The 21,888-nt window shown below is 43.6% G+C and overlaps 1 protein-coding gene across 3 annotated transcripts in view; it reads right to left on the bottom strand.

Annotated features, from left to right (window-relative positions):
• Window positions 1-1,529: 1,529 nt before the first annotated feature.
• The window catches only part of BEGAIN (brain enriched guanylate kinase associated), a 1,200,709-nt gene continuing 1,180,350 nt past the window's right edge, over window positions 1,530-21,888 (bottom strand). For all 3 annotated transcript variants that reach the window (XM_069637769.1, XM_069637771.1, XM_069637770.1), the window contains one exon: window positions 1,530-4,146. In XM_069637769.1, coding sequence (XP_069493870.1) covers window positions 2,761-4,146 — 1,386 coding nt within the window. In that variant the 3' untranslated portion in view covers window positions 1,530-2,760. The remainder of the gene's footprint in view (window positions 4,147-21,888) is intronic.

The following is a 21,888-nucleotide window of genomic DNA, read 5'->3' as shown; positions in this document are numbered from 1 at the left end:
GGGTCACTTCAAAGCTCGCCTTAAACTTCACCTATTTGCCAAGGAAGCTCCACCACTGTCGCCCAAGTCTCCTTACCTGGCCCACCACTCCAGCCCAGTGCAGAGTAATAGTGTAATTTTGTATATTTGTACAATACTCCTCTGTGCTTTGACGCACTTTCCCCACTAGGTTAATGTTACCTTCCTAAGTTTCTCCCTTACATGTTTCTTTTATATTTTTGTTTTGCTTTTTCCCCGGTCTATGTCCCACTTTGTTCACATGCTCCTGAACTGGATCACCACTTGTTCTAGGTCAGGAATGGTTTGCCTCTATTCTGGGACTCCTACTATGAGGATGACTTTCCTCCTGAGAGTATCGCCTCTGTGGGTAAATAATATATAGTTGCAAAAAGCTCAGGAGTTATACTGCCTTGTATTTCCCAGGCTGCAAGGAAAAAGACAAAAAGGAATGGGTTAGATAATTCACATGGTATCTGCACCGAGCCCTTTCCCATTATATAACACATCCTACCTGAAGGTTGTTTAGCATGAGCGAGGGAACCTTTGAAGGATATCGCATAACATAATTCATAGTCCATAGACCAGATCACCGCCTGCCGACAAGTTGCCCAGTCGGATGTATCAGTCTAGTCAAGTCAGTTCGCAGGGACCAAGAGGTAGATTCCATGGAGTACAAAAATGATGGTTAATCCTCTTCTTCCGTTGCAGACAACTTATCTGTAGGTGGAGAAGAGAGGACATAAACATGAAAAGAAAAACCAGGAGAGCAAAAAGGACTCCGTTTCTCTGGAATGGGGAGTACCCTCCACTGTCAAAGGGGTAAAATAACCTTTAACTGTGGATGGAGTATTTTTCCTTTTGCTGGTAATTTAATAATGTGTATTTGATGGTATGAAAGATTTACTGCAGATCTACCATATAGTAAAATTAAAAAGAAAAACTTAATCAAATAGACAAACCGACGAGGAATTTTTGAGGCAGGCATTTTTCGGAAATATCTTTTGACATAGAAGTAAACAGTTGTGGTTGAATGGCTCGACATTTTGGGATGTGTGCTGTCTGTCACTTTTAGGTTGAAATGAAAAACCCAACCCTGACAAAGAATTCCAAAGTAATTTCAACCTTACACCTTTTGCAGCGGACATGTCGAAATTTGATGAATGTTCCTCCAGCTTGATGTCCACGCTGTTAAAATGAACAGAGGGGTTTGCAATGTATGCGCACTTTAATTAACAGCGGAGAAACAAGCAATTGAATTAACTTGCAAACTGAATAACCCCCTTAGCCGCACGAGTAGGTCAATTCAGAGCACTGTTGCAGCTTTTGTAAGAGCATAGTTAGTGAAAAGATGCATTGCTGCTGCCTGAAGTGTCTGACCTATAGAGAAATTAGACCTTGTTTGGCAACATTTACAATAAACAGCACCAATAAACGCACACAGATGTTGAATATGATAAAAATAGAACACAACTTTATTGTCACTATCAAATGTCTGAAAAAAGGGCATGCAAAATAACAACTAGAAGAACTTGAGTTACTTCTTTTATTGTTTTCTGATCTTTCGTAAGTGAAAATTACAAAATCTTTGAAAATTCACTGGTCACAGTTGTCCAAAACCTAGTTAGTTCATGTGTACAGTTAAAAAGAATAGTGTAAAAAAAAAAAACAACAATTGGGTTATGGACTTTCCCCATTCCCGGTCTCTGCTGGCCATGAGTTACCACTGACGCACACACACATACACCGGTAATGCAAGCAATGGAAGATGCACTTCCTGCACTGCCATTTGACACCATAGGACTTCACACTCAGTGGTAAGGTATAATACAGCAGAGATCATTTTTGGCCTTGCCCAGATACACTGAATTGTGTTACAGTTTCAATGCTGACTTGGCTCTTTTGACTTGTAATAGTGAGATCATGCATGCCTTCATAAAAAAAACTCAAAAAAACTTGACTAACATCTTTCAGACGACTCATGCACCGCCTGTCAAGTCACTGCGTCCGAAGCCCTGACAAAAATCCTTCTTCCTACAAGGAAAAATTTTCCCCAGTACTAAACGTCAGTCTGTCTCGACTCATGTAACTAAATACTTTGCTAGGAAACTGTTTTGATAAAAAAATCAAAAACTTTCAAAACACAACACCTTTTAAATGACACTTCATGCATTTTCAACCATATAAATGCAATCCTATCGAAAAGAAATGTGCCGGGAGCCCTCAAGGACTGATGTGGTAGTTTATGAGGAGAACATTCTGTTGGAACCCAGAAACACAAACAAAATTGTCATATTCCATCACGCTGTGCAAAGTGTGGTCTTTTTATATACAGCAATAAGAAATTCTATAGAGAGCTAGTATTTTTATTTCAAAATAGTTCTATTTTTCAGTTTTCTGCAATTGTATCTTTCATGACACAAAATTGATTTCTTTCTGGCCTGCGGTTGTTTAAATCTTTCTGTTAGATACAAATTGTCCGTTCAGAAAAAAAATAAGACTTTCTTTTTCTTCCGTCAGAATGAAAAATATTGTTTTGGAAATTTGCAAGCATCACAAATTCTCTTGGTCTCGCAAATACAGGTTTATTTATAAAAATATTTCAAAGTTTACAAAAGGGGAGCAATACATCCAATGCGGACGAGGTCAACAGTGTATAGTGTAACCTTACAACAGATTTGCAGCAATTTCCAACCTGTTAATAAGTGATGCAGTTTTGCAGTGTAGCCTTACATTTCATTCTTATTGCAGATCCTGCGATGCTTAATTTAAGAGCGTTCCGTAGAGCTGAGCCTTGGTGAGGCTGTCTTTCCGGGTTAACCCAATACTGCCAGTCCGTTGAAACTGTTGCGACTTACTGTGGTAAGACGGATGCGGTCCTTGTTCAATGGAAGACGGGTGCATGTCGGAGGCCTCCAGAGGTCCCTGATTTAGGGATTCGGCAGAACTATTTGGGCTAACATCAACATACTCCCTTTTCACACTTGTGCTACTGCTGTCGGTGCTCTTGCCAGACATCTGGAGGGAAAGCCGTTCACTTTTTTGATCTCTGGAATCTTTTGACTTGAAGGAGGACAGCATCTCCTGTTTGCAGCTGGCACTGAGGTCAATGTTTAATCCAGAGTCTGTTCTTAAAAAACAGGATTCAACCATTCGGTTCTGGCACCCTTCTTCCCCCTCGGAGAAGCTGTCTTGCTTATAGCTAACATACATCGGACTCATTCTACTTTCCAATTGCTTTACTGGACTATTCGTGAAATACTGCTCCGAAAAACTGCACGGAGACAATCTGCTAGCATTCCTGTAAGCATAGGCACCAATATCATCAACGCTCAGTTGCCTCCACTGGGTCGGCAGGTCCTCCTCTGAAAGCTGAGCGCTCCTGCTATCGCTGCGGATAATTTGAGAGCCTAGTGCCTGTGGGCTAGTGATCCCAGAGAAATGAAAAGGCTCATCCACATAAGAGGATGCCCTAACAAAGTTGGGAGCAGTTTGGTTTTCGTGGCTGTGTTCCATATGTTGCATAGACTTTGACTTCACAAACCTGGGGCTTCCTGGGTGTTCATAACCGGTTGTCGACTTTCTATCAAAAATGTCATCCCTGCTACCCAGATATATTGCTTGCTGCGAAGCTGTCAGCGTGCTGGCCTGGTTGTTCTCTTTTTCTTCGGACGTCACACTGAAGCTAGAGTAGGAGCTGGAAGTTTGTAAAGAGGTAACATATTCGTTGAAGGCTTCATGAGAGAAGCTTGAGTGAAACCCATCTTCTTCCGCTGTGCTATCGGTGGAGTTCTGTGACCTTAAGAAGCCCCCATCTTTCACTTGCACGTCAAAACTTTGCCTCCTCTCCCTTCTCCGCTCTTCCGGACAGTACAACGCAGTGTCGCTGCAGTAGATTTCCGACTTAAATTGCTGCCTCTGGCCGAGCTTCTCATCATGCTCTTGGTTGCCATGACCATAACTGAGGTCCCTCATCGATACGCTTGTCAGATGAGATGGCAAGCTGTTTGGGTCTGGCTTCTCTAACACCTTGGCAATGACGCACGTCGGAATGCTGTCCGCATATGATGTATGACAAAGAGGGACGTTGAGGCTGCAGCCATGCTTTTCCATGTGGAGACTTACTCTTTCCTGGAAGTCAGGTGGCAACTGTAATAAAGAAAAGAAATGGGAAACGCTTAAGCCCATTGAAATTCAGTGGACAGGAGCAAGTATCACGATTTTCAGAGGATATAGTATAGCCATTACAGCTATGCGGTAACAGTAAAACAATTGGTATTTTAAATGTGTTCTATTGTATAATACCATCTGAGCACAGGCTGGAACCACATACAGTATTTACAGTCGGGCCATACAGAAAAGTACTGCATTGAGTAAATAACCAATTGTTACATTGATGACCAAATTCACAGCAGAAATGTGCAAAAAAGTGTGTATCTCTACAACACTGGCCTTTATATGATCCTCCCACTCAGTGGGACTGCTGACACCTGGGGAGCCAACGTATGAATTTCAGGGGTGGGGGGCGACCGCTGGTATCCAGATTTTAGCGAGAAGCCATTGAAAGTATAGGGACATTTAGCACAGATTGCTTTTTTCGTGGGGTGCCTGGACCCCGCAGCGCCCACGTACTCGGTATCACTGTGTACAGCTATGTTTTTGTTTCAACTAAATATTGTCAGCTGTTATGAAAGGTGCTTGGATGCAGACCTTATGCGGTCATACCACAGTGACAAAATCTGATTCTGGACAGAAGTACAAGGGAGATCAAAGGCATGTATGTGCTGTGTTGGAACATGCACCGCAACTCGGCTCATTGGTACTTCAGTCATAAGGGTGAATAAGGAATAAAGTGACTCTTAGCCTATTTATTGGTAACATGATCAAGGGCAGGCAACACGTGGCAGAGATGTAACTCATCAGAGGAACCTCTAATTCAGGGTACCAACTCCAGGCCTTGAGGGCCGGGATCCTGATGAATCAGGATATCCCTCATTAATATTCATGATGAAAAATGGGAATAGATTTAGAATTATTGTATGCAAATATAGCTCATGCATATTAATGAGTGGTATCCTGAAAACCCGACATGGATCCGGCCTTCGAGGCCTGGAGTTGGACAACCCTGCGAGTCTAATTAGAAATGGTGCCAAACTAAAAGAAAGGTGAAAGCAAGGTTCCTTAAAAATATGTACTATACTCAAACAGTTAACAATTAAAAACACTAAAACAACCCCTGTAAGGAAACAACTTGGATACAGCAGAACTATCTCTCTTGCGCGCTCGTTCTCTCACCCTGGCGCTCTGTCTCTAGCAATCGACCAGGCGTTTTACCTATTCCCATTGATGCAAGCATATGTGTTACCTATTTTGTTTATTGAGCCTACAGCTGCTTTTGGCTGTGTGTCTGGGCCACAGCTGTGGAGTTCCCTACTGTCCATCAAGATCCCCATAGAGTTATTATCTGCCATCAGGGATCCATTTCACGAAAACTATGCCATGATGGGGCCCTGGTGTGAAACAACAAGTTCGCTTAAAGTATATGGTGGTGTTTGCCAGGGCTGTATCCTTGCCTCTCCTCCATTTTATTTGTTTATCAATGACATAGCCATTGAGGTTGCAGCTGTGAAAGCAGAGCCTCCATGGCCACTTTTAGCCTCTAGGGCACACACAACGCTTCACTGCTATAACCTATGCCAGGAGGCCTTATACAAATGTAAGATATCAATAACATAACATTTATTTGCAAGCTTTCATGTTCTTGGCCAGTTCCTTATGCAGAGAAGAAATGAAGCATTTGAAAAAGATTACAGTTTAACTAGCCCCTTCTGGAATGTCTTATTTTTCACCCCCCTACATGGCAGTCATCAAGGTTTAAATGGTACACTGTTAAATGGGCCAGGGGTCAGTAGAACTAAAGAGGCGCAGGGAGAACGAAAACACAGTCCACCCTGTTAAAGTGCTCTAAGGAAGACAGGAGGGGAATGGATAATGTCAGTAGCGGTAGGTGCTGCCCCATTGAAGTTTGGTATATGCCAGACTGGTCCCTTTGCAATATGAGTGGTGGCATATTCATTCACATTCACATATGATGCCTGTGCCCCTAGAAGGAGGAGGCACAACCAGCCAAGTGTTAGGCCTTTGACTCATTGAGGCCAGCCTGATAAGTTTATGTCAATTACCATTTCAGGATTGTGTTTCATTAGAACCATGAGGTAAAGGGCGGGGTCTGACATGAGACCGAGAGCACACAACACATAAAGGGACTAGGGTGATTTGCGAACCTGTAACAACCCTTACACGTTAACACACTGTAGAGACAGGTTAAGTATTTGGTTGGATTTATTTACGTAATGTATAGGAATACAGTATATCTTGCCCTCCAACCATTCTTTCGAAGCGCTCTTGAAGTAGCTAACCCTAGTTTGCGGTGGAACGCCGTTTATCTAGGGTGAGGGGACAGAAGAAGCTTGCCCTAATCGGAAGGAACAAATGAGACAAAAGTGCCAAAATGGCTAATGTTCAAAGCACCTTTAAGGCGTTATTCATCTAAAAGGTGTTGGAAGTAATACGTGGTTGTAATTACTTTTATTAACCCTGTTTTACGACTTGCCCATTGTTAAAAACAAATAAAATTAAAAGCAAGGCTCTGTGATTAAGGAGCAGTGTGCACCATGTACTATGCACTAGCAGTCCTATAGTGTGGGCTCCTTAACTATTTGTGCACCACTAGGATCCTTATCCTTAGGCCGACCGGTTTCAGTGGTTTACTTAATTTGATACCACTTTCTTCAAGGCCGCATTCCCACACTGGTCACCGTGAGTAGGTTGAGACCACAGTTTGTCCCCGCGCCCTTAATGCGCTGTGCCACACTGTGTCTCTGACCCCTTGACTCATAATTGCCTCTTCGAGTTTGAACTGCTTAGTAGTCCTGGTTACCTCTAAAGTTGTACATTATTCGCTCCGGCATTCTCCCTAGTGGCTGTTGCCCATCCTTACCTTTTAGATTACACCATGCGTGTTTCTTTCCAAATGCTGTCACCAGACTAAAAGACTGTTAAAGCCCCAATTCTCCAACGTGAACAAATTCCGACTATGCTTGACCGGCCTGACCTACGTGTATGACATGACGCGAGATGTCACGCACGGACATATCCGATTCCAGCCCAGGTGGTCACATGATCAGTAAGGGATAAACACAGCCAACCAGAAGCAACAGTGTTTGCAATGCTGGTCCGACCGGCATAGGAGGAGGACTTGTTGACAGCGTTTGAAAGACCCAGTAGTCCTAGTTTGAACACTGGAACCAGCAGATGAATGTCACTCAGGTTAGTGACCTCCTTCAATCATGTATAACTATAGGTGTCAACCTTGACTACGAGACTCATGCAGTACAATTAATTATGGGGTCAAGCAGCAATATTTGTAAAATAAATATTCTTGGTAAGAACACACTTTTTTACAGGGCCACGACTATATGCTACACACATGGCAATTGATGACAGTGCAGTAAGAAATAAAGCACCTGTCTCTTAAACTCCAGAAACTAGTGAGTATATCGCTGTACTTTTAATCGAAGACTATCCAGAAGAAAGTGGTTTTAGCATACTCACACCACTATGTAACCGGTACACAGTAACAAACTGTAATAGGGCTAATATCATCCTAACCCAAATGTACAGTTTTGTTCTGGTCCTCTTGCGGACCAGCAAGCTACAAGGGCCCGAAGATGGATCAGACATAGTGTCTTCGCTCCAACACAGAAAGGTTGTTATAGTAAACACAATTTTATATCTTAGAGATCCAGGGGAGAAATTCATCTTGTCTATAGGCTAATAAATTGAGTTGTACCAGAACTGGACAGGTAGACTTTACTATAATTTCTCTCTTTTTAAGTATGACTGAAGAGGGGAAAAGTATAAGAGTATCAAGATCAGTAATTCTTGAAGAACACAGAAGACAAAAGATCTTCCTTTTTTCTGCTTCTTATTCTATCCACCTTTAGATAAGCGGCACACCAGGGCAGCCTAGAATTAGTACACAGTCAGCATTAGTGAGACAATCATCCTATCTTTGTGTCTCTTTAAGTGTATGGATATGCGTGGTGGCATGTGTACAAAGATATTTGATGAAAAGACACCCCTTTCCAACCAACGATTCACATTTATGTCTAAACTTATGGGAAAAATCAAGACATTACAAATCTAAACCTCAATCTAAAGACTGCAAAGGGGTTGGCTGGGCGGAGCGATTTAATTAAAGGTTTTACACCATATTGCACAATACAGTGGCTCAAGATGGGAAACCATGGAACAACTTATTTCCACGGTTACTGTTTATGGTACAAAATACCACTGTAACCACCCAGTCTGGGAGTCTGAGTTGTTTGAGCGGGTTGCGGTGCGTGGTTGGATTTTATTTGCAGTGCGTTCCAAAAACTGTGCCGAAGTGGATGCAGTTGGAGGCGAGGGGGGTGGGGTGGAGCAGCCCTGAGGGTGTTAGTGAGGTCCTGGAGGAGGAAGCAGTGCTGGGAGAAGGTTGAGAAAGTGGAGGAGTTAGTAAAATCAGAAGGATGAGAGTCTAGAGAAATCATCTAGACATCGGGAGAGGAGGTAGTAAGAGGCTGGAGGAGGTACTTGTGCAAAGAGGAGGTACTGAAGAACTGGAGGATGTGGTGTGACAGGGTCATGTAAATGACTCTGTTAGGGTGGGTTAAGGATCCCTCTCAGCCTGGGGTAACTTCCTAATCAATGTAAAACCAGAGCTGATCCCACCCCAGGGATGGTGTGGGCTAGTTCAGAGGGACTCCATTCCCTTGCTAGTCAGAATTCTTGAAGATGTAGAGGGCTTTTGTACCACTGTCTATGACACAATACAATTAGCCTCTTTCCTGCCAAGTTGTCTTTCCTTTTTTCTTCTTTTTTAAATTTCTTTAAAAATGTTTTTATTCAAACCGTTGTTTATAGTTTATTAAACTTTTACAACATGCTTTTACAATACACATATTTCCATTTTCGTATGATTTTGCATGCACATGATTTCAATTTAAAAGAAAGCTTCAGGTTTTCTGATGCTGGACAATACAAAATAAAAAGGACACTTTAAATGCATCCCAGTATATATAAAATGTATACAATATGCAGCTGGCAGTTCCCCCATCTTGCACCTTCAGTTTTTTGATTTACCAAGGGTATCCCCATACTTTTGAGCACGTTGTTCATTTTCAGTTTCGCAGCAGGTTGAATTATTTTGCCTTTGAAATACTGGGGTCACATGCTTTTCAAATATTTCCCTTCAGAATGGCATTATAACGTTTACTTATGTTGCTATGTCTTTTTCTAATTCGGCATTCACTAAGGTTAGAAAGCGCGTGAGCTGTAAAATTACTTTGGTTGTAGAGCCCCACATACAAACCAGCCATAGCCATTCCCTACTTTCGACAGATTCGGTCACAGGTTGGTTTTTGAAAGATTCATTGCGCTGCACTTCAAAATAAGTACAATAAATGGTCAAATGCTTGAGTGTTTCATGGGTGTCAGGCATTTTGCAGAATCTACAATTATCCCCAAACCCGCTTTCGTTTACATTTTCTCCAGTTTGTCTTCTCTAGAGTTGGTAATTGGTTGAGTTTAAACCTTAGGTACAAGTCCCTGGCTATAGAGCAAGGAAATTGCTGAAGATATTGTTTGCACGGGGATCGAACTGTAGCAAATTTAGCAGCTTCTTTGTAGGACTTGAACTTTTCCATAGCACTTAGGGTTTTATACCAGTCGTGGGCGAATAGACGGATCTTGACATGTGCTAGGCGAAATTCAAGATCGGAGGGCTTTAATTCTAGCTCATCCAAAAGAACTTTCATTTTTCTATGATATTTTTCAATGGAAGGAGGATTCAAGTTAGTGTTCATCCTCCCCAGATCTTCATATAGCGAGTTTTGGAGTGGATAGAGCATTTTTGCAAAATTTGAGAGCTGTCGCCAGTTGTAACGAGCAGACAATGATATCAGTCCCAATTCCTGTCTTAGAACCGCATTAGGGAGTGAATTAGCTAGTCGCAGCATACCCTTCCAAATGCGGCCCTGTAGTTGGTCCAAAAAGGGATTTATATTGGCCAAGCACATGTCAAGTGCGTAAAGTAAGATTGCCTCTACTTTAAGGATGTAGAATTCGCGTAATGGAAGCAATGAAAACTTTCAGTACTTAACTAAAATCATGCGCATTTGTGTGATTGAGTTTTTGCTTTTAGGTTTAATGTATTCTTCCACATTGATATTGCGTTAGATTCAGATACTAAATAACCTAAGTAGCGAATTGTGGAGGTCCGTGGGATGGAAATTGAGCCAATAGTCCAGATCCTTGAACAGATCTGTTTCTTTAAGTTGTTAAATAGAAAGATGTTTGATTTGGCTGCATTGAACTGCAAATTATAAGTTGGGCAATATTCCGCAAACAATGAAAGCTTTGTTTGCAGTCCTGATGGAGTTCGATCAAAGATGACAATATCGTCGGCAAATGCTAGCCACTGGATTTTGAGGTGGCCTAGTCAAGCTGGATAACTGATTCGTTCCAACCATATATCATTGATGGTACACAGATATAAATTAAACAGGGTGGCAGCCAAGTTGCAACCGTGTTTCACCCCTAAAGCAATCGCAATTGGTCCCGTGGTAGCTCCGGGCCTGATTGACTCAGATAAAATACACGGTGTTGGTGTGCAATTTGGCAATTAGATATGTAAGATGGTCTGGTATGCCCAATGCTCTCATTTTTTTCCAAAGCAAACCACGCACAACGCAATCAAAGGCAGCAGATAAATCCACTGAGGCCATATATATTGGCCCTATGTCCGGAATCTTCGCTTTGGCAAGTAAATGTGCCATTATCGTAGCGTTTAGGGAAGTCCCCATCCTTGCTCTTTAACCGATCTGAAAGCGAGGTAAAGTATTGTTGTTTTTCAAAAATAATAGGAGTTCCCGTAAAATTAATATGGCGCAAACTTTTGCGGATGCTTCTATCAATGCGATAGGTCGATAGTTGGCAGGATCACTTCTTTCCCCCTTTTTGTACATGGGCACAATGATAGAGCCCAACCATGAAGATGGAATAACTAAGGATGAAAGCACATTATCATATTGGGGTTTCAATACTTTAGCCCAAAGTAAAGGCTGACGTTTCAGAATACAGGGAGGTATTCCGTCCGGGCCTGCTTCCTTTGAATAATTGAGTATTGATGGCACACTCAATATCTTGTATTGACCATGGGATTATTGGCGATTGCGGAGTCGGTGGCATAATTGCATTTACATTGGCAAAACACGGTGCAACCGCAAATTTGTTCTCATAGAAGTTCGCCCATGTCACGGCAGTTATTATAGACGCCTGATTCTTATCCAGTCTACCAGCATCTGACCTCAGAATTGCCCATGTTGATCTTTGATCATTACAACATAGTGTGTTAATTATCCTTTGATTGGTGAGAATATGTATCTGCCGTTTAATATTTTTGCATTTATTGCGATATGTGGTGCAGATAGTTGTTTTTAGCTTATGGTATTCGTCTAGTGTGTAGCTCATTTTTTTTTTAAGTTTGCGCAATTCTGCATTTTTAATTTGTTTGGCTACAAGGAGTTCAGGACAGTCATTTGTTTTATTTGGTGCAGTAGAATTGTTTGATTCCTTTTGGATCCTAGCCATTGTATGTGTTATCATTTGCAAATACATGGTTGGATCTTTGTCAATTGATTTAAATTTTCCAGGACTGTCCTGGAGTCCCTCGAGTCCCTCGAGCCAATTGTCATGTAACCATTAATAAACGGTTGTTCCATCTTATTGAAAGATATGGTCTGTCAGCTTCCAAGAATCCCTGATTAAGATCCTGGGCTAATGCAATTACATTCATGTGTATGGTTGACGAAATCAGCATATGGTCGCCAAATTCAGGATCTATAGTTAAAATGGCATTAGAGCACTCTTGTAGGTTTGCAGACATAGCAAAGTGGTCTATTCGAGATCTATAGGGACCCCTCTTCCAGGTGTAATCTAAACCAGGATGTTGATTAGGGAGAATTGTTAAATCCCATTGTACTAAATGCCGCTTCCATATTGCTCCCCTGCCTTGCGAGGATAGGGGAAGCTTGTTAACGATGTTTATACAAGGTTGCATCCAACATTCCGCGTTATAATCGCCGCTGATAATTATCCGGCATGCAGCATATTTAGTGAGAACTTTATCTAGTAGTGCATCCAAATGATCAAAAGCACTGTTGATTTTCAGACGATTAGGATTTTGATATAAGGATGTGCATAGAAAGTACTCCACTGTGGGAAGTTGAAAGACTATGACAACTGCTACAAATAATGGGGATTGATAAACTTCATCGGTAGTAAAATGCAAGTTGGTGTTTATGCAAATAGCAATTCCACCATGGGGGCGTCCAGTTGAGCCGCGCTCAGCCGGTTTTTGAAAGACTAGAAAGCCAGGAAATGTCATGTGATACATGGCCATAGTCTCTTGACAAAGTAGTATGTTGTAATTTGAGACATCATGCGTCTTGTTGAACCAGGAAAGAAGATTTGTATAGCCGCAAGAGTTCCATGAAGCTATGGAAAACTTGTGGATCTTTTTAAGTGGGAATGTTATCCATTGCAGGGTTTAATGTGAAAGCCAAGGAAGATAGCCATGACCATTCCTTGCTGGCATTTGAAAGGGCCACCAATTGGGTAATAACTTCTGGGTGGATCCCGCCATGACCTTTTGTGGAAGCTGCAATTTTTGATGTTGGAGCAGATTGTCTGAGTGGTGTTTCGTTAAAGGCTATGGCCTCATCAAGAATTTCAAATGGTATCGGTAAAAGGCTGATCGTTTGCAGTTCGCTCCTGTGTTGCCATATCAAATCGGAAATGATGGTGGTTTGCACTTTGCACACTATCCTGGAATTTTGTGCTTGCCGAAGCGTAATCCATTCAATATCATCTGAATGGAGCGTCCTGAGTGCTGGAATTTGTCTAAAGGTCTTCAGTAGGGCAGACCGATTTAGACGTCTATTGCCGTAAATATTCGGATCGGATTCCCAACCAAGTATCGTGGGAATGGATAGATTGCTTTTGTTTGTGGGCTTTGAGGAATCTGCACGTTCAAATGGCATCTTTGCAGGTTGGTGGCCCTCCATTTGATGCCCATTCTTTGTATTCATATAATCAATTTGATCAGAATTGATGTCCCTTGTTGGAGATGGATTGGATTGTGGGGAATCACTAGTTTCATTGGGCTGCATCATTGATGTTTGTAACCCTTCTTGAGGGCCAGGAGATTGTTGGTGTGCATTACCAGCCTATACTGCTTTGATTGCATTGGGCTTAAAAAAAAGCTGATAACTGAGTTTGGACAGTGATCAGTGTTTTATCATTGTGCACAAGGGGTCCACAAGAAATGGGCCCTTTTAGTTCTTTATAAGGTTTGGCATTCATTTTTCCTTTTTGTTTTATGGATTTCGGTCCCATGTCTATGCTTTCAAAAGCAGGCTGGAAAGCTTTTTTTGCAGCGCTAGGTAAGGCACAAGGCAACGTGCCTAATTCATTGCCTATTGCCTGTTTGGAAACCTCTGTAATAGTGTCATTTTGTGTAAAATCTGGATTTTTCTTTTTATTGTTGGCATTTTTCATTTTTTTGTTTGTTTTGGAGTTAGGTGGTTTAGCCACTGGACGGGACGGCTGCCTCGCCTCTTTCCTCTTTAGAGCTCTGAGGAAGAGGCGCTTTTCTTTACGAGAAGTAAATAATTGACCAGCACTAGCTGCGTCATCAGCATTAACCTTAACTTTGCCATCCAGGATCATTGTTTCACACCTAGACTCTGAGAAGAGGTTAGTAAGGGCAGATGGACTATCTGGGTGGAAGATTGTATCCAACTCCAAGTCCTCTTGATCCTCTTCAGTCAGTTTGACAGTCCATAGGTTTTTTTTTAACAAAGAACAATATCTGATCGATCTTCTCTGTGTTGGTATTGACCATTTGGCATAGCTGGGCATGAGTAAATATGTGGTGGTGAGAAGGACCCGGAGGAGCAGCAACCGTTTGGGCAAAAGATTGCACGAATGAGTATGTGTTTGGCTGGGTTGAAGGCAACATGGCAGATGCCACCACTTGTTCATTCAGTTGGGTTTGAGTAGCAGTATTTACGCATTCCACCTTTTCTGATTTTTTTGTGTGCAGATATTAGCCCCCTGATCGAAGGATTTGTTCCTTCCACGCAGATGGAGTCAGCAAAAATGAAATCCTCCAGTTTGTTAAGTTTGAATAGTATTTGATTCAAGGAGGACTTGCAGTCCCTAAATTCATAGTGCGTATATTCATGACCTTTGTCAAGTAGATTTAGAATACGAGTTAGAACTGGATATGAAGCCTCTAAGGACGGCAAGTCATCTGAGGGATCCAGCAGGTCAAAGCCCAGCGGGGGAATAGGGGGCCTAAAAGATGGAGATGAAGCAGCCGCAGCTAACAAAGGAGTTGGATCTATTTTGGGCGGCAAGGGCAGATCATTGGACAAATCCGTTGTCAGCGGAGGGTTGATGCGCGTAGTTGAGCTAGATGAGATGTTAGAAATATCTAGCGTTGCTCTTTCCTTGCAGTATAGGTGAACATCAGCTCTTTTGCAGCTGGGCAAAGTAACTGCGGTGCAGGGGCCATCTGACAGCCGAACCCGTTTTTCAAGGGCCGCAAGAACTGCCGGGGCAAGAATAGAATTATCAGAGGGCGAGTTGTTCAACGGATCATTGGTTCCCTCCCCCATAAAAGAAGGCTCTTCCATTCTCATGCTCAAGAAACTCTTCCTGGATGACCCCCTCCCTGTGGAGCAATGAACTGTTTAGGCAGAAGTGGCATTGATAGTTCTGCCTGTGCACATGCATATGCAAACGCCACTCCATGACAGATTGTGTCGTTTGCCGCAGCAGCATTCAATGCGGATGGAATACTTTGTCCGCTGAGAGGTGTCTCCATAATTGCTATTTCGACAATTGGAGAAAGATTGGACAAAACTATTTTTTTCTTATTTTTAAGAGTTTTTGTTTTTTGGCACAGTTTTGCAGGGGGGGCAACCGCTAAGTAAGGAGTAAACCATAAGGACTGTACCATACAAAATCGATGCCCTTCAGAATTTGTTGGACATTAGCGATGCACCTTTGTTGAATAGAAAGTGTTTTTCAAAATTAAGGCGAGCGCAAAAGCATTGCAATGTATAGTGCATCCATAGTTGAGAAGGTTACCGTATGTTGACTATTCTTGTGGCAAAGGCAGGCCCTTTGGAGCATCCAGCGCCACCGCGTACCGCGCACAGTCAACAGTACTTCAATGTAATTCAAGGGTGCGCTGGATGCGCGTGATTTATGCAGGCCAGGGGTGTAGCCACAACAGGGGGCGGAGAGGCGTCGCAGGGACACACCTTCAAGAAGGAGAGAGAGATAATCAAGTCAGTGTGACCTAGGTTAAGTATTTACAACATACATAAATGGCAAGGCAGAGTGGCGTGTATTAACCTGTAGTGGGAGGGAGCCCGTTCCGTGAACCACAACGTGAACACGACGTGAAACCAATTATTCAGTCCCCAAACACAACGTGAAAATCACAATGTTGCGAGCCTCTCACAAAGTCAAAGGCGTGTATTTTCAAGCAGCAAAAACACCTTCTTTTTCCTCACGTTGGAGTCAGGCAACATGTGCAGCCTTCAGAGACTTCCTGCTGTGTCCAAATACACGCGCTGATAAGAACCGATGAGAAATCCTTTACTTGAGTCACAAAGCAATTCCAAATAGGCGTCCAGCAGCACCCGGTGCCAGTCAACAGTACTTCGATGTACTTCACGGTGTGTGCTGGATGTGCATGATTTATGCAGGCCAGGAGCGTAGCCACAACAGGGGGCGGAGAGGCGTCGCAGGGACACACCTTCTTTTTCCTCACATTGGAGTCAGGCAACGTGTGCAGCCTTCAAAGACTTCCTGCTGTGTCCAAATACACAAGCTGATAAAAAACGATGAGAAATCCTTTACTTGAGTCACAAAGCAATTCCAAATAGGCGTCCAGCAGCACCCGGCGCCAGTCAACAGTACTTCGATGTACATCACGGTTCCTTTTTTCTTCATTACACCCCAGAACCTGTGACAGTCTAAACCGTGAGCCAAAGAAATAAACAAATATGCACTTGTGTGGAACTTGGAAAACCTGGCCCGTAGAAAGACGAATGGAGTCGTGACCAGAATTGGAATGAACTGGAATTTTCCCTCCCCAAAAGGAATGAGATACCTAGCACCCAACCCCAGACTGATCTAAAGGGAATGGGAGGAAGCAGGCAAAGGACTAAAAGTGGAAAGAGATTGAAAAGGGCAGACCCTGAAATCCTGCCCAAACACAATTGAAAGCAAAACTCACCAAAGTTTGGAGAGAATCACAAGAAAAAATAGCAGCCTGAGCACATGGGCTCCCTCTTCTTTGAGGCTAGGGAGGTGGGCCCGCTTGGCAAGATCTTCCCTTGGCGTCTGGGCAAGTATGACCTCACTAGGAGAGTCTCCCCTTAGGGGACAAGGACTCCCGTTCCTGTCAGGAACTCCCTCAGCCGTTACCCATGATGGCGTAAATGGGACTAGCTGAGAGGCAAAATGGCAAGAATTCCAGAGACTGGGCTGAAGTCAAAGTTAACATATGCCATGATCATCAAGGAACAAAATCTGTCTCTTTATGAACAAACTTCCAATCAACTGTGATGAGGAAGTTGAATATAGAGGACATGTTGCATGAGAGGGAGGATGAGAAACCCATATGAGAGCTGGGGATACCCTGTGTCAGTGTAACACAGGCAGAGGCGGAGCTGCGTGGAACCGCAGAGCCCACTTCCGCCTAGAGTTCACGGTCCTCTCCTGCACTGCTCAACTCGTTAGTTTGGTAACCATCTTCAAATGTCCAGTGCACTGTCAGCTTTGAAAAACAACTTGCCTGCATATTGTACTTCGAGCAACTGTACGTTGCACAAACTCTCTCATCCTTTTCCCCGTCTCAGTACCTGAGTGATTATGGGCTTTGGAGTCCATGAATGTAATTGGGCTTTTAACTCTCAAATGGTTTTTCTCTGGATTTTTACAATAAGGCATATTAGAAACAGAAGGTGATATGTGTGAGTTGTGTGTGTTTGGGTTAAAGGGGGAGGCCTGATTAGAATGACAATAGGCCATTTAGAAATCGGCTATCAGAGGGTCTTCCTCATGGGAAAGGGGGGAATACTGCATCTTACCCGATGGACGCAGGGTATCTCCATTGAGGTTGTCCACCCCATGTGATTTCCCTCATAAAGCCGCCCCAGGGTTTGGATCAGGTAGCGGTTGCTGTCCACTGGCCACATGGGAGGAGGTAATCACTGGGGAAACAGTGATGAGTCCATCAGATTCATCACATACCCTTCCCCTCAAGATCAGGCTTCCTGCACAAGGACTATTCTTTTTATTGTAAATTGGGGCTTCCCCTGTGGTACCCAGTGGTCAAAATGGGGAACATTAACCCCTTATTTAATTAATGACCAGTTAGGCTGATATGTTGGGAATTATTGCCACCACAAGATATCTTACCAAGATGGTGATGCGGGATTTGTGCTTGGGTGTGTCCCTCAACATGGTCATGGACACAACCTACCCTTTTTGTCGCTGCTTCCATCCGTGGGAAGTAAGTCTACTCTTATGACACAACCCTTACTCCCCAATAGACCCAAATTGTTTCCAGATGTAACAACTGTGGGACTAATGTTTACTCTACTCATGTAGGATCTCCAGCTTGTGTCAACTGAGTCCGATCCCAATTCCTGACACCATATGTGAGAGGGTTAGAAATAAGAGTATCGGACACAAGATATTCATATTCTCAAGTTAAGACATTTATTAAAATAGAAATGGCTTGAGAAACTGACTAATTGGCCCTATTCTAAGAGGAAGATTCCTACCTAAACATCAAAACTAAAGATCACTCTGTGTCAGGAATTCAGTAACTGAAAAGCTGTCCTTTTGTCCAAAACATCCTATCCTGACCCTCACACTAAAACCAAACAACAAGGTGCAAGGAAATGTCTTTTTTTCTTGATGTTAGCAAAAGTGTTCAAAATCAAAACGTAATAATGACTCCAACAAAAATGTTCTCCAAGGTAGAGACCCTTGGATCCAAGGGTGGTCGCCTCCCCCTGGGTTCTTAAATAGGATGGCAAAAGTTCTACTTTAATAGTTCCTTTGGGTCGTCACTAAAATTTCAAAGTTCTTGTTTAAATCACAAGTTTGGCAACCGTCTTTTTGTAGGATTTCTTTTAACTCAGTAGTTTGCCTGGTGTACTCGCCTGCCAGTACTTCTCTTAATTAATTCACAGTGCCTTGGTTATACCACAATGTCCTATACAGTGAGGTACTTGCATATTTGCGTATGGTAACACTTGCTCAAAGATCTCCCCCCCCCATACTGGCATCTCGTGCATCTGTACTGGTTTGGGGTTTGTCTTTGTACTGTGTCTTGTCTGCAATCAAACATTCTTCTTATTGGGTGTTGAATTAGTACTTTCCCCTGCCTGTATTCAAACATTCTTCTTATGCTTTGTTCAGCATTTGCAATCTCATATTTATCAAGTGCTTGCCGGAACGCCCTGTGGTCCCTAGATACTTTCGGCATACTCACTGTTCTCTTCCAGTGTCTCCAACTCAACATGCACCTTTGCAGATTTTCTTTTTATTTGTTTAATTGAATTTTACCAAGAGCGTAATAGCATTTTGTATCACATACAATCATTGTCCGTGTATGAGGTCAATCTGTCATCGGTTCCCTTCCCCCCAACCCTAACCCAACTTTAAACATTAACTGTGTCACAAGATCAACGTTTCACTCCTTGTAGGTGCAGATTCTCCAATTCAAACGACCTTACAGGTGGGACTCATTGGGTTTTCGCTGGGCGCTATACTATTTGAGATTTCTCGTGTTGATGTCTTCATTCGACAGATTGTCTTAGGGGCGTTTATCATCTGATGAGGAGAATAGTCCTTGCACTAATGAGTTCCACACTTGACCCGAAACTGAAAGTGCGAGTCGCCAACCGCGACACAAGATATTCATATTCTCAAGTTAAGACATTTATTAAAATAGAAATGGCTTGAGAAACTGACTAATTGGCCCTATTCTAAGAGGAAGATTCCTACCTAAACATCAAAACTAAAGATCACTCTGTGTCAGGAATTCAGTAACTGAAAAGCTGTCCTTTTGTCCAAAACATCCTATCCTGACCCTCACACTAAAACCAAACAACAAGGTGCAAGGAAATGTCTTTTTTTCTTGATGTTAGCAAAAGTGTTCAAAATCAAAACGTAATAATGACTCCAACAAAAATGTTCTCCAAGGTAGAGACCCTTGGATCCAAGGGTGGTCGCCTCCCCCTGGGTTCTTAAATAGGATGGCAAAAGTTCTACTTCAATAGTTCCTTTGGGTCGTCACTAAAATTTCAAAGTTCTTGTTTAAATCACAAGTTTGGCAACCGTCTTTTTGTAGGATTTCTTTTAACTCAGTAGTTTGCCTGGTGTACTCGCCTGCCAGTACTTCTCTTAATTAATTCACAGTGCCTTGGTTATACCACAATGTCCTATACAGTGAGGTACTTGCATATTTGCGTATGGTAACACTTGCTCAAAGATCTCCCCCCCCATACTGGCATCTCGTGCATCTGTACTGGTTTGGGGTTTGTCTTTGTACTGTGTCTTGTCTGCAATCAAACATTCTTCTTATTGGGTGTTGAATTAGTACTTTCCCCTGCCTGTATTCAAACATTCTTCTTATGCTTTGTTCAGCATTTGCAATCTCATATTTATCAAGTGCTTGCCGGAACGCCCTGTGGTCCCTAGATACTTTCGGCATACTCACTGGTCTCTTCCAGTGTCTCCAACTCAACATGCACCTTTGCAGATTTTCTTTTTATTTGTTTAATTGAATTTTACCAAGAGCGTAATAGCATTTTGTATCACATACAATCATTGTCCGTGTATGAGGTCAATCTGTCATCGGTTCCCTTCCCCCCAACCCTAACCCAACTTTAAACATTAACTGTGTCACAAGATCAACGTTTCACTCCTTGTAGGTGCAGATTCTCCAATTCAAACGACCTTACAGGTGGGACTCATTGGGTTTTCGCTGGGCGCTATACTATTTGAGATTTCTCGTGTTGATGTCTTCATTCGACAGATTGTCTCAGGGGCGTTTATCATCTGATGAGGAGAATAGTCCTTGCACTAATGAGTTCCACACTTGACCCGAAACTGAAAGTGCGAGTCGCCAACCGCGAAACGCAGGTGGTGCTTGTGCTTTGGATGGATCGGCCATGAAAATAAGCGTCCTTGAGGTCGAGAGACACCAACCAGTCCTGAAGTTGAAGGGCCTGGAGGACTTCAGAGAGAGTAACCATCTTGAACTTGTCCTTCCTGAGGAGTTTGTTCATGCAAGTCCATGATGGGTCTCAATCCCCCGTCTTTCTTGGAAGGGGAATACCATCCCATGTTCCTCTCCACTACAGGCACCAGTTCTATGGCGCCTTTCTCCAGCAGGGATTGAATTTCCTTCGCAAGGAGCGGATCCAGACTCTTCAAAGAGAGATTCCGCGGTGGATTGTCTTGAGGCCTCTCCCGGAAAGGAAGACAATAGCCGTAGGTTATGATCTCCAGAACCCACACATCTGAAGTAATGGCACGCCACTCTGCAAGATGCTGCGCCAGCCTTCCCCCAACCGGTGAACCTTGAGACATGGCCTCATGACTGAGCTGAAGCGGCTGCGGCGTTGCCTGAGGGCAAAGAGGCAACAGCCCGAACGGCCTTGGTACCTCGAGTACCTTGTTTTCCACCTCTGGCACTCCTACGGTGGCCCCTTTGACTGGCAGCTCCTCTCGCTTTACCAAAGAATGAGTAATGATGAAAGGAACCTCCCCTCCATTGCTGTCCCATAGGATGAAAAGGTGGAGGTTGTCGAAATGCAGCGCCCAACGACTTCGCTGCAGCCTTTGAGGTCTGCAACCTCTCAAGGCTCTCGTCAGCCTTGCTGCCAAAAAGATGTTCCCCGTCAAAGGGCATGTTGAGGTGCCGGGCCTGCACATCAGGAGCAAACCCCGACTTCCGCAACCACGCAAACCTGCGCATCACGGTGCTCGCCACCATGGACCGGCTGATACAATCTGCCATGTCCAAACCCGACTGAACGGCCTCACACATGGCATCCTTGCCATCTTGAACCATGGCAAGGAAACCATCCCGTTCGTCCCCTTAGGGAATATGTTCAGCCGCCAAAGAAACACAGTTCCACAGAGTGTGTGTGAAAAGTGACAAGGCACATGTGGAGTTGCCCGCCTGAAGCGCCATACCCCCTGCAGAAAACACTTCCTTCGCCCAGCTGTCAAACGCTTGTCTCTATCAGGAGGGATGGTAGGGTACGACGCCTGCTTTGCCGGGGCCGTAGCCGCCTGCACCACCAAACTCTCCGGACTAGGGTGCTTGGGCAAGTAGCAAGGGTCACTACTGGCTGGGCGGCATTTTCGCGGCAAAGACTTGCCCACTGCCAGGAGACTCTCCGGAGCAATCCAAGCTGCCGCCACCCTCCTCTGTAGAGCCATATGAAACGGCAGTACCGGGTCAGTTGGTGGACCAATGTCGAGGATATCCGTAAGGTCATCCTGAACAAACTTCCCCGGGGGAGCAGACCATCCTAAGTACTCGGTGACCCTTGACATAAGGCACCGGTACGAAGAATCGGCATGAGTGCCAGGCTCAGGCCTACAAAACTCCACCTCCGGAGAGGTGTCCAGCCCACTAACATCATGCAGGGACAAGTCCTCAAACTGGCTATGGCC

This window comes from Ambystoma mexicanum, chromosome 14 (genome assembly GCF_040938575.1).
Source record: "Ambystoma mexicanum isolate Mex_15411 chromosome 14, UKY_AmexF1_1, whole genome shotgun sequence".
NCBI lineage: Eukaryota > Metazoa > Chordata > Amphibia > Caudata > Ambystomatidae > Ambystoma > Ambystoma mexicanum.
This window is presented reverse-complemented; position numbering and strand designations above follow the sequence as displayed.